General features: G+C 37.8%; 1 protein-coding gene across 2 annotated transcripts in view; it reads right to left on the bottom strand.

Moving 5' to 3' along the window:
* Positions 1–262: 262 nt before the first annotated feature.
* Cops2 (COP9 signalosome subunit 2) overlaps positions 263–18,989 on the bottom strand; it is a 29,027-nt gene continuing 10,300 nt past the window's right edge. Inside the window, exons 3-13 of one of the 2 annotated variants that reach the window (XM_048460039.3) lie at positions 18,024–18,101; positions 14,864–14,989; positions 12,379–12,489; positions 12,191–12,268; positions 9,936–10,110; positions 9,215–9,393; positions 9,070–9,122; positions 6,292–6,389; positions 4,851–4,933; positions 3,708–3,766; positions 263–2,293 (exon numbers count right to left, since the gene is read on the bottom strand). In XM_048460039.3, the coding sequence (XP_048315996.3) occupies positions 2,149–2,293; positions 3,708–3,766; positions 4,851–4,933; positions 6,292–6,389; positions 9,070–9,122; positions 9,215–9,393; positions 9,936–10,110; positions 12,191–12,268; positions 12,379–12,489; positions 14,864–14,989; positions 18,024–18,101 (1,185 nt within the window). In that variant the 3' untranslated portion in view covers positions 263–2,148. The remainder of the gene's footprint in view (positions 2,294–3,707; positions 3,767–4,850; positions 4,934–6,291; positions 6,390–9,069; positions 9,123–9,214; positions 9,394–9,935; positions 10,111–12,190; positions 12,269–12,378; positions 12,490–14,863; positions 14,990–18,023; positions 18,102–18,989) is intronic. The other variant, XM_048460040.3, reaches the window with a different exon arrangement.

The following is an 18,989-nucleotide window of genomic DNA, read 5'->3' as shown; positions in this document are numbered from 1 at the left end:
TGGAAACATCCCTAAGAAAAGAAAATCTCAATTTGAGTTAGACCATTACCCATGTTGTGGAATTGATACACAGATGTAGCTGCATGGAGCTACAGTTTACGACCCAACTGTCAGTGTCATTAGAGTTGGCCCAGGTCTCCACAGGATAACGAAATCCTGCCTTCTAGAGACTAACGCAGCTGCAGAGCTGGGCACTTCCGGAGCTGGACAGCACACATTACTGAGGTCCTCTGAGTTCTGGTTGTCACATGCACACACCTGATACAGCCACAGAAACTTGTCATTTTTATTCGGGTAACAAAGGGTCTCCAAATTGTATTGGAAAAATAAATCCTAATTAATATCACTCCTGTAAAAAATGAGCACACTTTTCACAAATGATTTATGTAGAAGAGAAGAAAATACACATACTTTTAGAATATCTTTAACTTTTTATTCCCTACCATTGACATTTTGTCTTTCGTCTTCTTTCAAGGTTTTCTACAATTTCCACCTTATATCTGTATTTAATACTGCTTTATTCTGCTAGACATTAACTGACTGCTTTCCTAAATCTAAGGATTATATAGTTTTAGTATAAATATATATCACATATTTTCGTAAAATTTTGACAAAACCAAATAAGCATGCCTTGTTTTAAGTCCATGCTCTTTCTAACTGTTTATAAAATCTGATTTAATGATCAAAATTCCTGGCTGCCATTCTTCAGTCACACAGCTTCCTCTGCACCGCCACTCACTGCTTACATAGTAATGAGCAACAGGAAAACCAAGGACACTGTGTTAGTCCTAGCTCCTTCTTCTGATACTATATGATGTGAGCTTAAAAAAAAAAAAAAAGGGCAAAGGAACAAGTACATCCCAAACTGAATACATTCAAATGAACCGAGTTCTGTCACCATGGAAGGCCACAGTTCACTGTTAACTCTACTGCCACTGCACACAATACTTGAAAATTATTTTGGGATTGCTTTCAAAGCCATCTGCATACTTTCTGTATTATCTAAATTTAGTTTTGTTTTTTCAAGCTGGTATTTGGTGCCAAATAAGGGTGAAGACAGACAAGTTTGTTAATACTCTTTCGAACAAGGTACAAGCACAAAGTTAGTGGCGCATTAAATTAACTTTGACTGCAATTCTCAAAGAGCAAACACAATGGTTGGTGGCTGACATTAGAAAATAACCTTCTAGCATGGTCACTATGCAGGTAACATTCACTTCGCTGTCTACGTTCTGGCATATTTGTTTAAAGTGACATTCTGAGAGTTACTATGTACTCTTTTTTTTTTTTTTTAAAGAAATACCATTCTTAAAAAAAAGAAATTTCAATCTTAATCCTTTAAAGTATCACTGTCAAAATAAGTGCTATGCAAGGGCTCTGTTAGAAAGTAGTTCTTACTTTATCCATAAACACTATTTCTAAAAACTCGAAAACAAATAACTTATTTGCTCTCAGGCTTTTAAATCTTAACTGAAGATAAAATAATCTGAAATTTCTAAGGTACTAAACAAAAGAGCAACCCCAAATGTAATAAAAACACATCAAGAACCAAGCTCCAATTTCTGAGCTGCACTGTTTATTTTGCTGCGTGAGCCCTGGTGACAGTGTGCCACTGCGAGGACGGTCATCTAACCTTTACTAGCTGCAAGGACAGAAATAGACGGACACGTTTTTGGAGAATTGACATTTTGCAAAATGCAGCAAACGTTTTCATTTATACATGAGAAAAGGAAGTGTTCAAAAGGGTATGAATTTCAAGTTATTGCAGGTTATTTGTGAGAGAATTTCTGCAGGAACAACATGTTTAAATTTAACCAACAGTAGCATGTCAGTGTGTTTAAAATCATGACAAAAATCTTCGTTCTGGTCATGTCGCCCATGACAGATTACTATGGTGTTGTATGTTTAGGGCAAGATGTCAACACAGCATAAATCCCATGGTGTTTTGGTTTTCTTCTGGAGATTAAAGCTGTTTTTCTTGGGATAAATGCAGCAGCAAAACACAAACCAGTTGATCAAAAAAGCACTTCTGCCATAACTCCAACCACTTTCAGGACACACCAACCCACAGGAGTTCTGCCTTTCCAGTCCTTAAGGATCACATCTCTGCACTGATGCCTTAAGCACGCCTGCAAAGCTTGCTCTCCGTTAAGCCAGTTTACTGACCACAGCCTGGTTCAGAGAATTTAGTTGGTTGGTCCATTTATCTAGTGCAGTATATCGGGCACCACCCCTCTTCTGATGATCCAGTTCAAGGAGCTGGTTGACTTGATCAATTCGGCCATGAATAGTGCTGGAACCAAATAAGAAAACAAAGTCTCCACTCATCTCTGCTAAGCACATTCCACATAACACACCACAAACACACACAACATACAACCTGTTTGCCTACTTCAAATGAGTGAATTTAGTATTACTGTTAGTTATACCACAGTGCCTTATTCACGTCTTAAAAAGACACTAGATGTCAGCTTTATCATTTTTCACTAGACTGACCCACATCATGAAAGGTAATGATACTGGCCATACTACTTTTAATAACATCCAAACTTCTCTGTAACAGAGAGTGCTTACATCCTATAGGCTGGACATGATGGACAACTTTAAACCCAGCACCTGAGAGGCGGAAGCAGGCAGCCTGGTTTACATAATAAATTCAAGGCCAGTCAGAGCTACATGGTGAGATCTCTTTCTCTCTCTAAATATAAATACACACACACACACACACACACACACACACACACACACAGAGAGAGAGAGAGAAAATAATTACTATTTCTTTTTCTAAGTTAAAAAGAGGTGTGTGCATGCTACATTGCACATATGAAGGTAAGAGTATAGCTTTTGGGAGCTGCTTCTTTCCTTGCACCATGGGGTCTTTTAGGCTCCGCCTCAGGTTGTCAGGGTTCTGCTCTGAGTGCTCTAACTTGCTGAGTAATGTCACTGGTCAAGTCAATAGTTTCTTAGCAGTGTGTAAGTCATACATCAAATGAGAAGCCTGTCTGAAAAATGACTTAGAACCTTTCCAGAGATCATGTGTTCAGTATGTTCATTCATTTACAAATGAAGGAAATCACATATAGATCTTGTATCAGAAAAATCACAGCCATAAGTGATTTTTTGTTTTGTTTTTTAAAATGACAAATTAACAACTGAGTTTCTAGCTTTGTCATCGCAGCCCAAAATTTATGGTTACTGTGATGTTTGAAAGAGTGTTCCCCTAGGCTCATACATTGAATATTTGTTCCCCAGTTGGTGGGAATGCTTGGGAAGGATTAGGAAGTGTGTTAGCGGGGTGGGCTTTAGGTTTCAAAAGACTAGGGCCATTCCCAGTGTCTTCTATCTCTTATTTGCCAATAAAAATGTGAGCCCTCAGCTATCTCTTTGCTCCATGATCATGGACTCTTTATTCTCTTACACCACAGCCCTAGTAAATGCTTTCCTTTCTAAGTATGACAGTTCCTTCCCAACATCTTGCAATTTAAAAAGGTTGTCAAGGGAGAGGTCAGTGGTTAAAAGCACTTGCTGTTCTTCTAGAGGACCCGAGTCCTAACACAGATGCTCAGTGGCTCATACCATCTCAAATTCCAGCTCCAGGGGATCTAACACTCTCTTATAGTTTCCAAAAGTACCTGTACTCATTCATATGCACATATCAGACACACAATAAAAACCAAAACAACAATAAAACCCAGCAGAGTACTTACTTATCCAGTATGCACTGCACCAGCAGGCTTTCCACATCAGCAACGTCTATGTTTAACTCCTAAGACAAAAGATTTCATTATATAATTTATCAGTTAACATTAAAAAAACTTCCTGATTTTACATAATCATTTGGCTTTAATCTTCACCACTGAAAGGAAACATTAATAAAGGGAGTTTCATTTTTTCCCCATCTTTAAGCCAGGGCCTCATACTCACTCAGGCAAGTGCCCTCTTACTGAGTTACCATCCCAACTGTGAATAGATTTTTTTTTTGAATGCTCCTGGCCATTGAACCTAGTAGAGTCTTGAATATGCACCATACCAAAGAGATATTTCCAACCCTTTTTTTTTTTTCCCACATTTAAGATAGTGTTTCAATAAATTAGCCAGGTCTTGAGTTTACAATCCTCCCACCTTTATATCCTAAACAACTGGGATTAGATTTATGATTCCAGACTTGGCTTGATATTTTTAAATAAAATGATCATCACATCAGAATATCTTCTAGAATATGAGCATGATAAAAGTTAATTCTGTCACCCTTTTCCCTTTGGTGCTGGAGACTGAACCACTATGAACTTGTTCATGGTAGGCAAGTGCTCTGTACTGAGCCATGCCGTCAGCCCTAACTTCTGGGGCTCACGCCACTCTACATTTGCAGCGGTTGGACTGGACCTTTGTTAATGCTCCACTCTTTTCTGTCTGAGAATAAGAGACTCTTAGAAGATGGGGAGAAATGTAGTTTCTTACATACGTTAAAAATCTTTTCTGTTAATGCAATTTCTATTCAATAACATTGAAAAATTCACACTAAATTTAAAGTCTTGGGTGGGCATGGTGGCACTTGGAAGGCAGAAACAAGAGGATTAGGAGTTCAAGAACATCCTCAGCTATACAGTGTTACATGAGTTTACACACACACACACACACACACACACACACACACACACACACACACACTGTAAGAAGTTAGATTAGGCAACATGAAATCCATGTTTCAAAAATCGTTCCAAATTGAACCCTAAAATCATATTCTACTTAAAAAACAAAAGCTACAAGTCCAACCTAATTACTTAAAAAAAAAAAAGCTAGGTATACCGCAAGTGTGGGCAGAAATCATAAACACTAAAATCCACGAATACCTTAGAAATAAAAGGAATATGTATTCTTGTGTAAGGCTTAATTAACTTTATGAGCACTTGTGTTCTGATGTTTCGTAAAAGCTCTGAAAGACAAAGAGAAAGATAACACTGTGAACGTCTTTATGAATCATTTAAGTACAAATCATGTTCATGAACTATACAATTTACCTTCCCAAACCATTTTGCTTTGTAAAGAACAAGTTGTTTCTATTTTAAAAATCCTGGTGTGGCAAAAGCAGCCTGGTTGTTTCTCTCAGTTTCTGGTTCTCTGATTATATTTATGTTGCAATTCTTCTAAAATATTTTTGTCTTCTTAACATCCACAGTTCATCATTCACTTAGTATTCACTATACCCTGAGAAGTTCTGACGCAAGCTGGCCGAATCACCCACCCTAGAGCTCGCACAACCTAGTGCATTACATCTTACACTTTGACTCCCATACACAATCTGCACTATGAAGCCACAGTTGTCCTGAACTCACTGAGATGCACCTGCCTCTGCCTTCCTAGTGCTGGATTAAAGGGATGCACCACTATGCCTGCTCCATACACAATTCCTCACACACAACTGTCTTTTCAAAAGAAATTTATGACAAGAATGGAGTTCACAGATAATGCTTTTATATTTTTCTGTATTTACAAAGTTCAGTACCATCCCAGGCTCATAAAAGAAATAAAAACCTATTGAATGAAAAAAATGCAAAGTAGAGAACAAAAGACCACTACTTCTGATGGCTTTTTCAAAAGTTTCTGATGCATTTGACATTTAAGTATTTAGTAGATTGCTCCCAATATTCATTTAAGCACCCTCAATAGTTCTTAAGTTTGTTTTTCGACACAAGGTTTCTCTGTGCAGCTCTGGCTGTCTTGGAACTCATTCTGTAGACCAGGCTGGCCTTAAAGTCAGAGATCTACTTGCCTCTGCCTCTCGAGTGCTGGTTTATAAAAGTGTGCACCACCACTGCCTGGCCCTCAACAGTTCTTAACAGATGAGAGCACTTGGAGCTGTCAGAGGTTCCGACACAGAAACACAGAGAAAATTTCTGTCTGTGGCAATTTAGCAGAACTTATTAAGTCTCATTTCCCCACTCTAAGAACACTTCTCACTGTCACCTTCAGCTCTAGAGGAAAATCATCTCAGTATCATCTATGGGTAGCAGTGTATTTTCACAGCCTTTTGACAAACATAAAAAACTAGGTATAGATCTAAGCATCAATAATCAAATTTCAGCAATATTTACATTAGAATAAAAAGGTAAAGGAAAACGAAAGCATGTACAGACCTGGTATTCATATGAAGTTTGCTAGTGACATACAGTTTCATATATCATGGTAACACCTAGAAATACTTCTGTCCTTTGCTAGGGCAATTTAATTCCATGTAACCCCATTAAGAAGCATGTACTTGACAACATCAAATTTAAGCAGCCAACTACATACCTTCAATGTGTTCTCTTATGAATGGATCATCCATGATGTTGCTGTGATTTGTTTTCAGAATCTTTTCAAATTCAGTGATGTCATTATTCTGATAGGCACTAACAGAAAAAAAAAGTATGAATGTTGCCACATATGAAGTAATGTGTCACATCATTAATCCAGAATCTGCTCAATGCTTATGTGCAAGAACCTAAGTTTATTAATGTTTCTGTCACAGAAGTCAGAATTAAATATACAAATACACAGCCTCCCAAAAAACATTTCCAACACCAAATGAACAAGTTCCCCCCAAAACTTTAAGGCTTATTTGTTTTCTAAAGGAAAGAGTAAATAAATCTTTTTGTTTGGAGGAGGGGATGTTACACAGATACATTAGTGATTTAAGGTAATCTCAAATCTTTGTTTTGTTCAAAGTTGATAATAAAATGTTTATTATATTAGTTGACATTTTCAGTTAAATTGTGCATTTCTGATCCCTATTTGTTCTTAATGAAGGAAACCAGGCTTCATGCACATTATCAAACAAAGGAACCAGGCCTCGCCTTTCAAATAAGAGAGCACATCCTTTCTGAAGAAGATACGGAAAATACAGCTTCCTAATTTTTATCTTCTAGAAAGCTACCAGCAACTGCAAACACTTTTCAAAAGCTTGACTCTCACACCTTCCTAGCCTTAAAATCCCACCAACCTATTTAGTAGAAAACACGCGTGACAGGAATGCCAATGAGCACACACAGAGGACACAGAGACGGAACCCCCTGTTGCAGAAGGCCACAGGCTGATTTATGTCTGTAACTCTCCTTAGGGATCTGGCACCTACTCTTCAAACAACTGCGTAAGGCACTATGGGATTGCTTAAGGTGCTGAGAAGGAAGAAGCCAACCTTCTGGATATGGCACCACTGTGTGCTTTCTATGTAAGACATATCATCAACCATTCTGCACGCCCTCTGCTGTGCTTCCATCTGTTGGGTCGCAATGTAACTTCATGTTAGGGGCAGGTGATTCAAGTACTTCAACAGCAAATATTTTCCTCTAGTCTGCTGGCAACTGACTAGGAAGATAAAATTAGGAAGTATTACTTTCTTACCTACCCCAATACACTGTAATGCACAACAGGAGGCATTTTCAAGTAGTGAAAACATTGTACGTATATTTTACCTTATATACACCTATATTTTAACTAAGAGATTTTCTCATTACGTAGATTTTATTTTTATTTACTTGCTTGGGTAAAAGTGTATCATTACAGTAACTTTTTGAGTTTCTCTACAGATGCTTCACTGGGATAATGAGACATAATAAATACAGCACAATTATTACTCTGTAAAGTTGTAATAAAGCAATTCTTTAATGCATCTTATTGTACTTAGCCAATTAATGTAACATTAATTTCTAATAAAAGCTTTCATTATTTCCTTAATTTTAATTGATGTATACCAAGCCAATGCCATAAACAAAGTATTTTAAAAGTATTCTTATCAGGTGGTAGTGGCGGCACATGCCTTTAATGCCAGCACTTAGGAACAGAGACAGGCAGACCTCTGTGTGTACAAGGCTGGCCTGGTCTACAGAGCAAGTTCCAGGACAGCCAGGGTTGTCACAGAGAAATCCTGCCTTGAAAAACCAAAAAGAAAAAAGAAAAAAAAAAAAAAACCCAACAAATTAAAAAAAAATTCTTAATGTTAAACATATTTTAAAAGTATTTCAAATGTTAAATTTGTAGTCAAATAAGCTCAAGATAATATAACACATGTATAAAATTAAACCACTTGAAATAATATCGGAGAAATGCTCTTTCACAATTAAAGCAAACTGGACTTGGGTTGTGGTGGCTTAGGCCTCTAATCCCAGCACTCGGGAGGCAGAGGCAGGCTGATCTCTGTTGAGTTCAAGACCAGCCTGGTCTACAGAGTTCCAGGACAGGCTCCAAAGCTACACAGAGACACCCTGTCTTGAAAAACCAACAAAACAAAACAAACAATAACAACAACAAAAAATCCAAACTTGATTCAATCAACAAGTAAATAAATTTAAAATGCAAGCAATGGAAGAATATACTAATGTAAAATGTACGGTATTTATAGCAAAACTCCCAAAGACTTGAGTTTTACTTGTGATTAAAATTAAGGTTTCTTTTTCTGTTTTTGAGGCAAGGTGGCCCCAACTTGGAACTCACTATGCAGACCAGTCTGGTCTCAAACTCACAGAGATCATCCGACCTCTGCCCCTCAAGTGCTGGGATTAAAGGTACTGAGAAAGCATGCTTTTTATGCCTCTTATTACTGAAAATCTTTGATTTATCTTGGACCAATTCACAATTTATTTTAGACTTAAGGTAGGCAGAGGTATTAATATTGAGAAACAAAGTTTTGAGACATTTACAATTAGTTGTCATATATGTCATACACACAAACATATGCTTAATAAAAAAAAACATAGATAAATAAAGAAAACCAAGCTGGGCCTGGTGGTACAGGCTTCAAAGAGGCCAAGGCAGTAGGATTACAAGTTCAAGGCAAACTTTGGCAGCTGGGTTCACTCTTCCATACTGGAAACAAGGAAAAAACAAACACAAAACAACAAACCAAACGAGACATTATATGTAGTTTGTGACTAACAGAAATAGCACAATGGCTTCTAAAGATAAAATGACATGAACTTTTGTGCCTTTTACACAAGCATGCGAAACAACAGAAGCTGGCCACCAACTATTCTCTGCCCCCTCCCTTCTGCGAGCTGCTTTAAAGAAGTTTGCTTTGGGAAACATAAATCTTACCTTACTAAATTTGTCATTGCTAGAATTTCTGGATCATTTTTATACGGTTTGGCCTAATAAAGAAAAACAAAACAAAAACAAATTATGTAAGTGTATTGAAAGAGTACTAATCAACTAAGAAGAGAACTGAAGAAAGTGGACATACCTCCTGTGAGTCAAATGGATTTATTCCTGATTTCATTAGCATATTCGCTAAGACCAAATATTTTAAACAAGTGGTTCGTCTTGGGCTTCCTGATTCATCATAATTCTTGAAAGCTTCAAAAAAATCAGTGTGCGCCTTTTCAAATTCACCTTCTCTCAAGTGCATTTTACCACCGCATTCTATAAATAAAAAAGCAGGAGAAAAAGGAACATTTTCAGCTCAGCAATAATGAGATTCATTTATGGAGATCAAATGAAGGCAACTGTATTGGCTTTTAACTGTATGTTGTGCGAGGTAGACACCAAGCATGCTGGGTTTAACTGTATGTCCTGCATGGCTGTAGCCCAGGATTTGTTTAACTGTATATCCCACATGGCAGCCCTGGGCTATACCCAGGCTTTACACATTCATTCCATAAAGTAAGTTCACGGAAGACCAGCTGTCACTGCAAATCTTTACTGCTTCTACCGAATAGAAAGAAATCTTTTATGTCATTACAAATCACAAGTGTTACACTGATAATGTGACTTTTTAAAATAGAACCTTTACTACTGTGACCTTCTTGAAACAAGGGACCCATACTAATCACTTACAGATTACACTATGACTTTCATACTTTTACCATTTATGGTCAGTAAAACAGAAACAACCTAAGAACCACTCAGTCCCATGCAATGACTCCCGGTATTGTTCCTTCTACCTCTCTCCAACCCAAACTTGCCTCTGATGACACCCATGATCAGTGGGTGTGGGATGGCAGACTTGATGTGCAGTGATTGCTCATAGAGTGCTTTAAGCTTTTTGTTGTTCTTCTGTGCCGTGTACATTTGAATCTCCAAGGCATAGATTTCTAATAACTGGGTACCTTTTTTCAGGTCATCTTCTCCATCATCAGTCTAGGAAAAATATTTGAGACAAAAGAGAATGCAAGGACAACTGAGTACATTTTATTGGCATTAACCCTGGAAACTTATATCCTCTCTGTGTAGAAATTCATTACAGATTTTATTGCATCATGACTAATTGTATAGCGACCAAAGGAGCCTTCCTATGTTTTTATTATGTTGCTACTGGATAGGGAAAAAGGCACCAGAAGTTTTTATGAGTATAAAATATTCGTTTAAAGAAAAAGACATTCATTCATTCACTTAAGAAAAACTATATGTACACCTTAAGAGTATGATTGTGCATTCCTGTGAGTAGGCATAGAAGAATACCAGGTGTCATCATTTTCTGCCTTGTCTCTTGAGACAGGATCTCTCACTGAACCTGAAGATTTATTCAGTTAGGCTGGTGGACAGTAAGTCCCAGCGATCAATCATCTTTTGTCCCTGTTCCCAGCAGTGGGGTTACAGGCATTCATGGCCACACTGACCTTAGTGAGTGCTGTGGATCTAAAATTGTGTCTCCATGCCTACTTAACAAAAGTGTTCTTACTTACTGAACCACCTCCCCAGACCTATGTATTAAAATTTGATGTTGGAAGGCCTGTGCCGTCAAGTCATTCATCTTCACATGGTTAAGGAGAGAAGCAATTCCCACACGTTATCCTCTGACCTCAATGTGTACTCTGTGGTATGGACATGCTCGCATACTTTGCACCCTCTTAAATGTAATTAAAAAATTAATGTAGCTTTATATTTTTTATATTTTAGGAGGTATACTAATAGGCTTCCTTAAAACTTCACAACTGCTTTAAACCCATATATTCAATCAAGAGGAACTTCCCAAGTGCATATAGGGAAATAAAAACTTTCTCATCTCAGCTTTTCTTCAATATGTCAAGGAAACCACATGTGACCCTAAAAGATGCTCTCCAAATGTGGCCCCTGGATAGTATATAGCCTACAGTAATATAGCTACAAATATTACTAAACAAAAAATACACACACTAAAACAAATTTATTGTTCAAGACTTTGAACTTAAAATGCAGTTTAGTTATCCACTAATAAATCATAGCCAGATTATCATGCATCTGTCTCTACATAATTTCTCTCACATTAGACACACTAAAATACACACCGCGTGTGCTATATTAAATTGCAGACATATAGATTACTCCAAAATTTGAGAGTAATGCTACAAATGACTTTCATGTTATCTATTAGAATATAAAATATCTTTGTTATTTATACTTGAGTTCCTCCCCCATATTCTTAGAGCAAATAAGTAAATACCAAAGCTTACTATGTACTGCAAGATACTACACTGTACAAATTTACTACATATATCAAGAGGCTTATTTGCTCACTGATAACTATACCTCATTCTATAAAGGGTAAGAACTGAAATAAGCATTTGGATCAGTGGTTCTCAACCTGTGGGTTTTGACCACTTGGGTGGAATTGAACAACCCTATTACAGGGGTCACATATTAGATAGTCTACATATTAGATATTTACATCACAGTAGCAAAATTAGTTATGAAGTAGCAATGAAAAGAATTTTATGGTTGGGGTCACCACAAATGAGGAACTGTATTAAAAGGTCGCAGCATTTGGAAAGCTGAGAATCATTGATTTAGACAAGTCTAAAATTTTTTGGTTCTCAGAAAACAAAAAAACTCAGTAAAAGTCACCTTACCCCCAAGCAAAGCCTCCTTATACAGCTCAGACAGACCTTGAATTAGTGATCTTTTTTTTTTAAAAAATCTTTATTATTTACTTATTATTATTTATTATATATTCTGTCTGTGTGTATGTCTGCAGGCCAGAGAGGGCACCAGATCCCATTACAGATGGTTGTAAGCCACCATGTGGTTGCTGGGAATTGAACTTAGGACCTTTGGAAGAGCAGGCAGTGCTCTTAACCTCTGAGCCATCTCTCTAGCCCTGAATTCATGATCTTTTAAAAACTTCTTCAAATTTAATTTTTGGGATGGATGTTTGAACACAAACATTACTAAATTAATTGAATACTATCGTTCCATGTTTTTTATCATAATAAAATATTAGGCAAAAAAAGGGAGAAGTTACCTGACAAGACTGATGTAACTGGCGTAAAATTTTCTGAAGCTTTCCATATTCTTCTCGTTCTAAATATAATTTTCCAAGCTGTTAAAAAATTATGAAGATCAGACGCTTTTAGCAGGAGGTATATGTGCTTAGGACACTTTACTTAAGGACCCGCCCACTCTTCAAAGGAGAACAAAAGCAAATGTTACCTTTGTGTTTGTCTTAAACCACAGTCTATCATTCTTAGCATCTTTCAAAGCTTCCAGTGTTGTTTCATAAAATTCCTGCAGTAAATCCATCTGACATAAAAAATCAGAATTCTATAATTGTAAACAGCAAATTTGTACCTGTTAATAAAGTTAATTTGAGCAAACTAAAAGTGCATCTTTGAACTTTAATACACTAAGACACACTATTTGTTTCTTACCACATGTCTTCTATAGTCCAAAATAAGAGAGATCATGTTTATAACTGCTAAGATGCTTTTGCTTGTTTTATAAACCCAAGAAATGTATTTTCTCATGTAACTACATGACCGTAAATTCTAATGCTATAATAGTCAGGTTTGTCCTTCCCAACCTAATCACTCCCTTTATACCAACAGAATGATATGGTGTAATTTTACTAATATACATACATTTTATTTGCTCAGACTTTATAATCTGTAGAGGAAACACTAATCAGAGAGAGAGAGAGAGAGAGAGAGAGAATATATAAACACACACAACAGCACTCTTACCAAAATAGTTTTGTTTTTTTGTTTTGAGACTAGGTCTTGGCTCTATAGACCCAGGCTTGTGGTGAGGAGTTTACTTTAGCTTCCTCAGTGCTGGGATTATAGCTGTGAGCCACCACATCTCATGTATGTCGTAGAATAGTCCTATCTTTTATCTCAAAATGTGAATTAGACAATTAAATGAGGGCTGTATAGCTCTCAAGACACAGGGTAACCTTGGAGCTGATGGAGGAAAATGTCTAGTGTAATTTTAGGTGGTGGTTTAATCACTACCAATTCACTAATCTGTGTGACTATTGTGACATAAAGCATTATTTTTAACCGTCTTAAGCTCCTCTGCTAACCCTCTTCTATTCAGTTTTGTTCCTGATATCTGGATCCCTAAATCTCTATGTACCTGAGAGGAAAGAGAATCAGGAGAGCACGGGAGCCCGCCACTCTCAGGAAAGTGCCTATTTACTCAGGATTACTGACGGCATAGAATAAGTTAGGATGCTACACGCACAATATTGACTTGGCCTTTCAAAAGGAAAAAGCTTACAGATAACAACAGACAGAGGAATACAACCTTCAAGTTTTACAATACTCAATCTATCCCTCTAATATTTGGCATATTTATAAACAAAGTACCACAAATTTTTTTATGATACCTTTTTGTAAGCACCAAAAAATATTATCCCACTTAATTTAGTTTTATCTATTTAGATACAATTGTCTCATGTAGTTCAGGCTAGCCTTAAACTCACCTTGCTCACCATCAAGGATGGCTTTGAATGCTTTCTTATTCCTACTGCCCCCACCTGTCAAGTCCTGGAATCACAGGAATGTGCCACCAGGCAGGCTGGACTCATTACACAGCAGAATTGTTACATACAATTTACTCTAGAATATCATCATTAAGTGACAAGACTGCTGCCTATTTTCAGAACAGATGTGGAAAATACAAAGAATGGCAATAAGCTATGTCAAGAGAAATAACATCTGGTTTTGTAAGTGTGTGTGTGTGTGTGTGTGTGTGTGTGTGTGTGTGTCTATGTTTGGGGCGGGTGATGAGGCCGATTCTAAGAACACTGATCAGGAGCAGAAAAAGAGATACTAAATGATATAGAGAATATCTTGTGTTCAAATACCAGAGGGTAAGAAAGCTTAAAAAAAAATCAAGTAAAAACAATCAGAAAAAAGGAATGAAATACATAAAACCATCATTCCCTTTGTTAATCACCACATTCTAGAAGACCATTCAATCCCCTTACCCCCCTCACTTACCACCCTCCCTCCATCAGCTATCACCATGCATCCTTGATTATGGAGCGCCTATCGAGACTGTCACAGGACAAGGTCTTCTCAAGGAACTTAATCTAATCAAATATCGTAACTCGCGACTGATGTTCAGTATTTTACAATACCAATGGCTGAAGTGAAGACTGCGGTGCAGCTTCAATGGGGAAAAAAACTTGCTTAGCATGTTCAGTGCCTAAGTTCAGATGCAGATACAAATTCATCAAAAACAGAGCTATGATAAGCCAATGGAATCTGAATTGAATACAGGTCTGCCCAAGTTATTTACAGGTAACATTTAAGGATCTAAAAGTACTATAAAGAGATTAGCCTGGATTGATTACCTTTAAATGTTAAATAGTATCAGAATCAAGAAAACAGCACTTTTTGAAGCACATTTTTGAAACATACTAGCTTTTAAAAAAGGCCCTTTCTTTTTTAAAAAGCAAAGTTGTTGCAGCCATGGTGGCACATGCCCGTCTATCAGCACTTGGGAGACAAAGCGGGGAAGTCTAGGAGCCCAGGGCCACTCTTGACCTCTCAGCAAGTTAAGAGGCCAGCTTGGGCTACATGATCTCAAAAAGAAAAGCAACCATCACAGCAGCAGCATCTCAAACCCACAGAACCCCTTATTTTAAATAACACATATTGACAGCTCAAAAGGAAAACTCGAGTCTAACCTGTTTAGAAGTGGAGATATAATCAAGGATAGAATTAATGGACTTTTCAGAATAGTTCCTGGTGACTGCACTCCGAATATAGGTCAAGAGTTGCTTATATCTGTTCATCATTTCTGGAAAGTTTGTCTGTGAGGAAAGAAAAATGCATGGTTAGAGACAGGTCTAGGATCTAGCACAAACCATTGCCCACTGAACTGGACTTCGCACAATTCATGATATGCTCTTGTAAAGGAGGAAGAACACTACAAACATGTTACCTTACATACAAGATGACACACACCAATGTCGAATTCAGCCTACTAAGCAAATGACACTTGCATATTTTCCAAGTTTCAAATATTACTCTTCAATGCAGAACACATTTGATTAGAAAACTATTAAGATAACTATTAAACAAAAGAAACATTTTAACTTTCAAATGTTGTGACTAATAACTATGCAGATATCAACTATTTCTCCCCATTACATGTTTCATTTCTCTCTTGAACTGGTTGGCTTTCCATAAGGTCAAGGAACCTCTTTAAGTCTCAGGACTCATCTCATGTAAGAAAATTATTGCGGGGGCTGGGGAGGATCTGTGAGGAGCCGAGGGAGGAGGAACTTTTTTTTCCAGAATATATTGTATAAAAAAACCTACTTTCAATTAAAAGAACAAAATTATCCCACACAGGGCCCTACTCCATAAGACACAGTTAACGTTGCCACTGCAACATTATGCTGTATGGCTGTTTATAAGTTGTGTTGGGTTATTTCAGAAAATGGACGATCTGGAGAAACAAAGGGATAATAGTGAAATGTCCAGCAAGTAGATAGTTGGGGAATGTATCAAGTAAGTCAATGCTGGAGTCTAACTGTACAATCCCGTCTAGTCCCTACACTTTCCCACTGCTACTAACCTCTTTCCTTGAGTTGTTTCTTTCAGAGAAATGGTGCATTAGCAGGTATAAATACTTTCTTCTGGATATTAGGGTAAGGAATAAAGGAATGATAGTTAGCTACAGGTATCTGTTTTCCTGACTATGGAAGTTTCATCAGGACATAACTAACATGGACTATCCTACAAGCAACCTAACAAACGTGAAGTTACAGAATGTATCTTTTAGAAAGAAAAGGATGGTGAAATAAGACTGTCTCAACTTTGGCATTACATTTTAGTACTAAAACAGGATTTCAGATAAAGGTACTTCTGAACTGCTCTCACCCTACTTAACTTTAAGTTCACTGCTGCAATCTGAATGTGAAATGTCCCTGTAGGCTTGTGCTTGAATACTTACTTGGCTGGTGAACTGTTTGAGAAGACTGTGGGAGTTTAGGAAAAGGATGTATGTTCTTTGGGTGACAGCCTCAAGGTAAAAGCCCAGCCCTACTTCTTGCTCATACTTCTTTTCCTGGGTGCACAGGTACATGACCAGTCTCCTGTGCCTGCCACCATACCATTCCTGCCTGCTGTCACACCTTCCTCGCTATAGACTGTATCCTAAAATAATCATTCCCCTCCCCCCAATTATTTGTGAGGGTGTATAAAATATAATTTGCACCATGGCATGGATGTGGAGGCCAGAGGAGAGCTTGTGGGAGAGGGTTCTCTCTTTCCACCACACAGGTCCCAGGGATTAGATTAAGCTCAGGCTGTCAGACTTTGTGACAAGAACCTTTCTTTACCTGATCATCTTGATGGCTCTAAGACACCCATTTTAAAAAGTTATATTAGATGAACATGGTAGTGCATGCTTTTAATCCCAGCACTAAGGAGGCAGAGGTAGGAGGATCTCTGTGAGTTTGAAGTCAGCCTGGTCTGCATAGAGAGTTTCAGGACAGCCAGGGCTAAGTAGATAGACTTTGTCTCAAAAGATAAAAGAAAAAAGAGAGAGAGGGAAGTTAATAAATATATATGTGAACAAAATCAGGCAGGAACCTTAAGAATTATGTTAACTGTGATTAAAGATTGAGAGATTAAGTAAATTGATTGTACACAGAGCAAGTGAAACAGAACTTTCTAACTATACTGCCTAACAATGCACAGTCACACAAGTTCTATTGTGGTTCCTACTAGAAAGTGAGTGCAGACATTGGTGACTACTCTTGAAGTCTTCTACTTAAGTGTGACAGAAGCAAATGGCAAACCAGGAAGACAATACAATGATATAACTAAACCTATCTTATCTTTTCCAGCTCTGTTCAAAGTAAAATAGAAAAATCAAGTCTTAAGGGCAGTTCACTGTGAAAATGGACTAATGCCAAAGCCACAGTTATATGTGAAGATAGCAAGTTTTAAAGGAATCATGTTTTCTTACAATCACAGCACCTTAAAAGTTGACATTCAAGCCAGGTGGTGGTGGCATAAGCCTTTAATCCCAGCACTCTGGAGGCAGAGGCAGACAAATCTTTGAGTTCAAGGCCAGCCTGATCTACAGAGTGAGTTCCAGGACAGCCAGGACTACATAGAGAAACCCTGTTTCAAAAACGAACAAATCGGGGGCTGGAGAGATGGCTCAGCAGTTAAGAGCACTGACTGTTCTTCCAGAGGTCCTGAGTTCAATTCCCAGCAACCACATGGTGGCTCACAACCATCTGTAGTGAGATCTGGCGCCCTCCTCTGGCGTATGGGCATACATGGAGGGAGAATGTTGTATACATAATAAATAAATAAATCTTAAAAAAAAAAACGAACAAATCAAAACAAGTTGACATTCAGCAGAGATTAGTCACCCGCTGCTTCTTCCATATTTCTCTAGGTCATTAATTTAAATGTAGAAAACACTGTGTAATATCATTATAAAAATAAACAGAAAGCATAGGGGCTTTGTGCAAAAGTAGAACCAGAAAGGGTAGATGCAACATAGATGATTTTCCTTCGTTAGCTAGATTTAAGTTACATATATAAAATATTAACAGTGTACATGTCTTGAATGGTTCTGATATTTGGGGTTAAAGACTTGAGCTCAAACATTTTACTGATAGTTTCCGTAGGAGAGGATGGGAGATGTCACCACAGTCAGCTACAGACGTGGTATCGTTATGTGGACACAGATGATATGCAGGCCACACATGGACAGATGTCAATGTAATGACTTCAGAGAAGGAGACGTATGGGATATGCTGTAGCAGGCGTGCATGCAGTTACTCAGGTGAGTTTAATTTCTCTAACAGTATATCTTACCAACTTGAAGTTAATCTTGATCATCTGTTTCAGTGCTTTGAACCCCCATTCTCCCTTCTCACCTTCGAGCTCCAAAACCTAAAACAGGGAGAGTTTTAGAATGGACATCCAATGTATCAGTCTTGAGTTAATTTTTATAAGCTATTCATGAAAAATTTTACTAATTGTCAATGTAATTTTTAAAAACATTAAGAGAGAGACTTCTTGGGATCCTTGGGTAAGTGAGCTGACTCTTGAGCTCTGTCACTAAAAGGACTTACTTGATTATGCGGGCCCAGAAAGGATTCCCCTACCTGAATCTTTAGTAAGAACCACCACTGTTCAGAAGTCAAGAAATCAATGTGATCTGTTCCCAGAAGCAACAAGATTAAAGGAATAACAGTGCTGATCACGAGATTGTTTCTCTAGTTTGGTTTTCAGGACAAAGACCCTACTTTACCAATGGTGTCATTAGAAAAGACAACAGGAAGCCTTTCTGAAATACATGCTTACTACCCACAATGCAATCCTGACTGAATTATCACAAATACCAGACACACATTTCTGAAACAAATTACTTTGGATTCAGTGCACATGCTATGGTTTGGAAATAAAATGCCTCCTCATATGTTTGACACTTGGTCTCTAACTGATGGTGCCGTCTTGGCAGTTGTGGAACCCTTAGAGGGTAGAGCTTAGCCAGGGGAAGTGAACCACTGGAACTTGTCCTCTTCAGGCCCCAGACTCTCTTCCTGCTTCTTGGTGTCTTAGCTGCCTTTCTACTGCTGTGCTAAGACAGCATGGTCAAGGCAACTTATCAAATGAAGTGTTTAATTTGGACGTACTGTTTCAGAGGGTTAGAGTCCATGGTAGCAGGACAGCTGAAATATCACCTTGATCTCCAAGTAGGAGGCAGAGAGAAAGAGATACTGGGGTTGGCACGGACTTTTGGAACCTCAAAGCCCACTCCCAGTGACAATATGGTAA

Source organism: Myodes glareolus, chromosome 10 (assembly GCF_982192425.1).
Source record: "Myodes glareolus chromosome 10, mMyoGla1.1, whole genome shotgun sequence".
NCBI classification, from domain to species: Eukaryota; Metazoa; Chordata; class Mammalia; order Rodentia; family Cricetidae; genus Myodes; species Myodes glareolus.
This window is presented reverse-complemented; position numbering and strand designations above follow the sequence as displayed.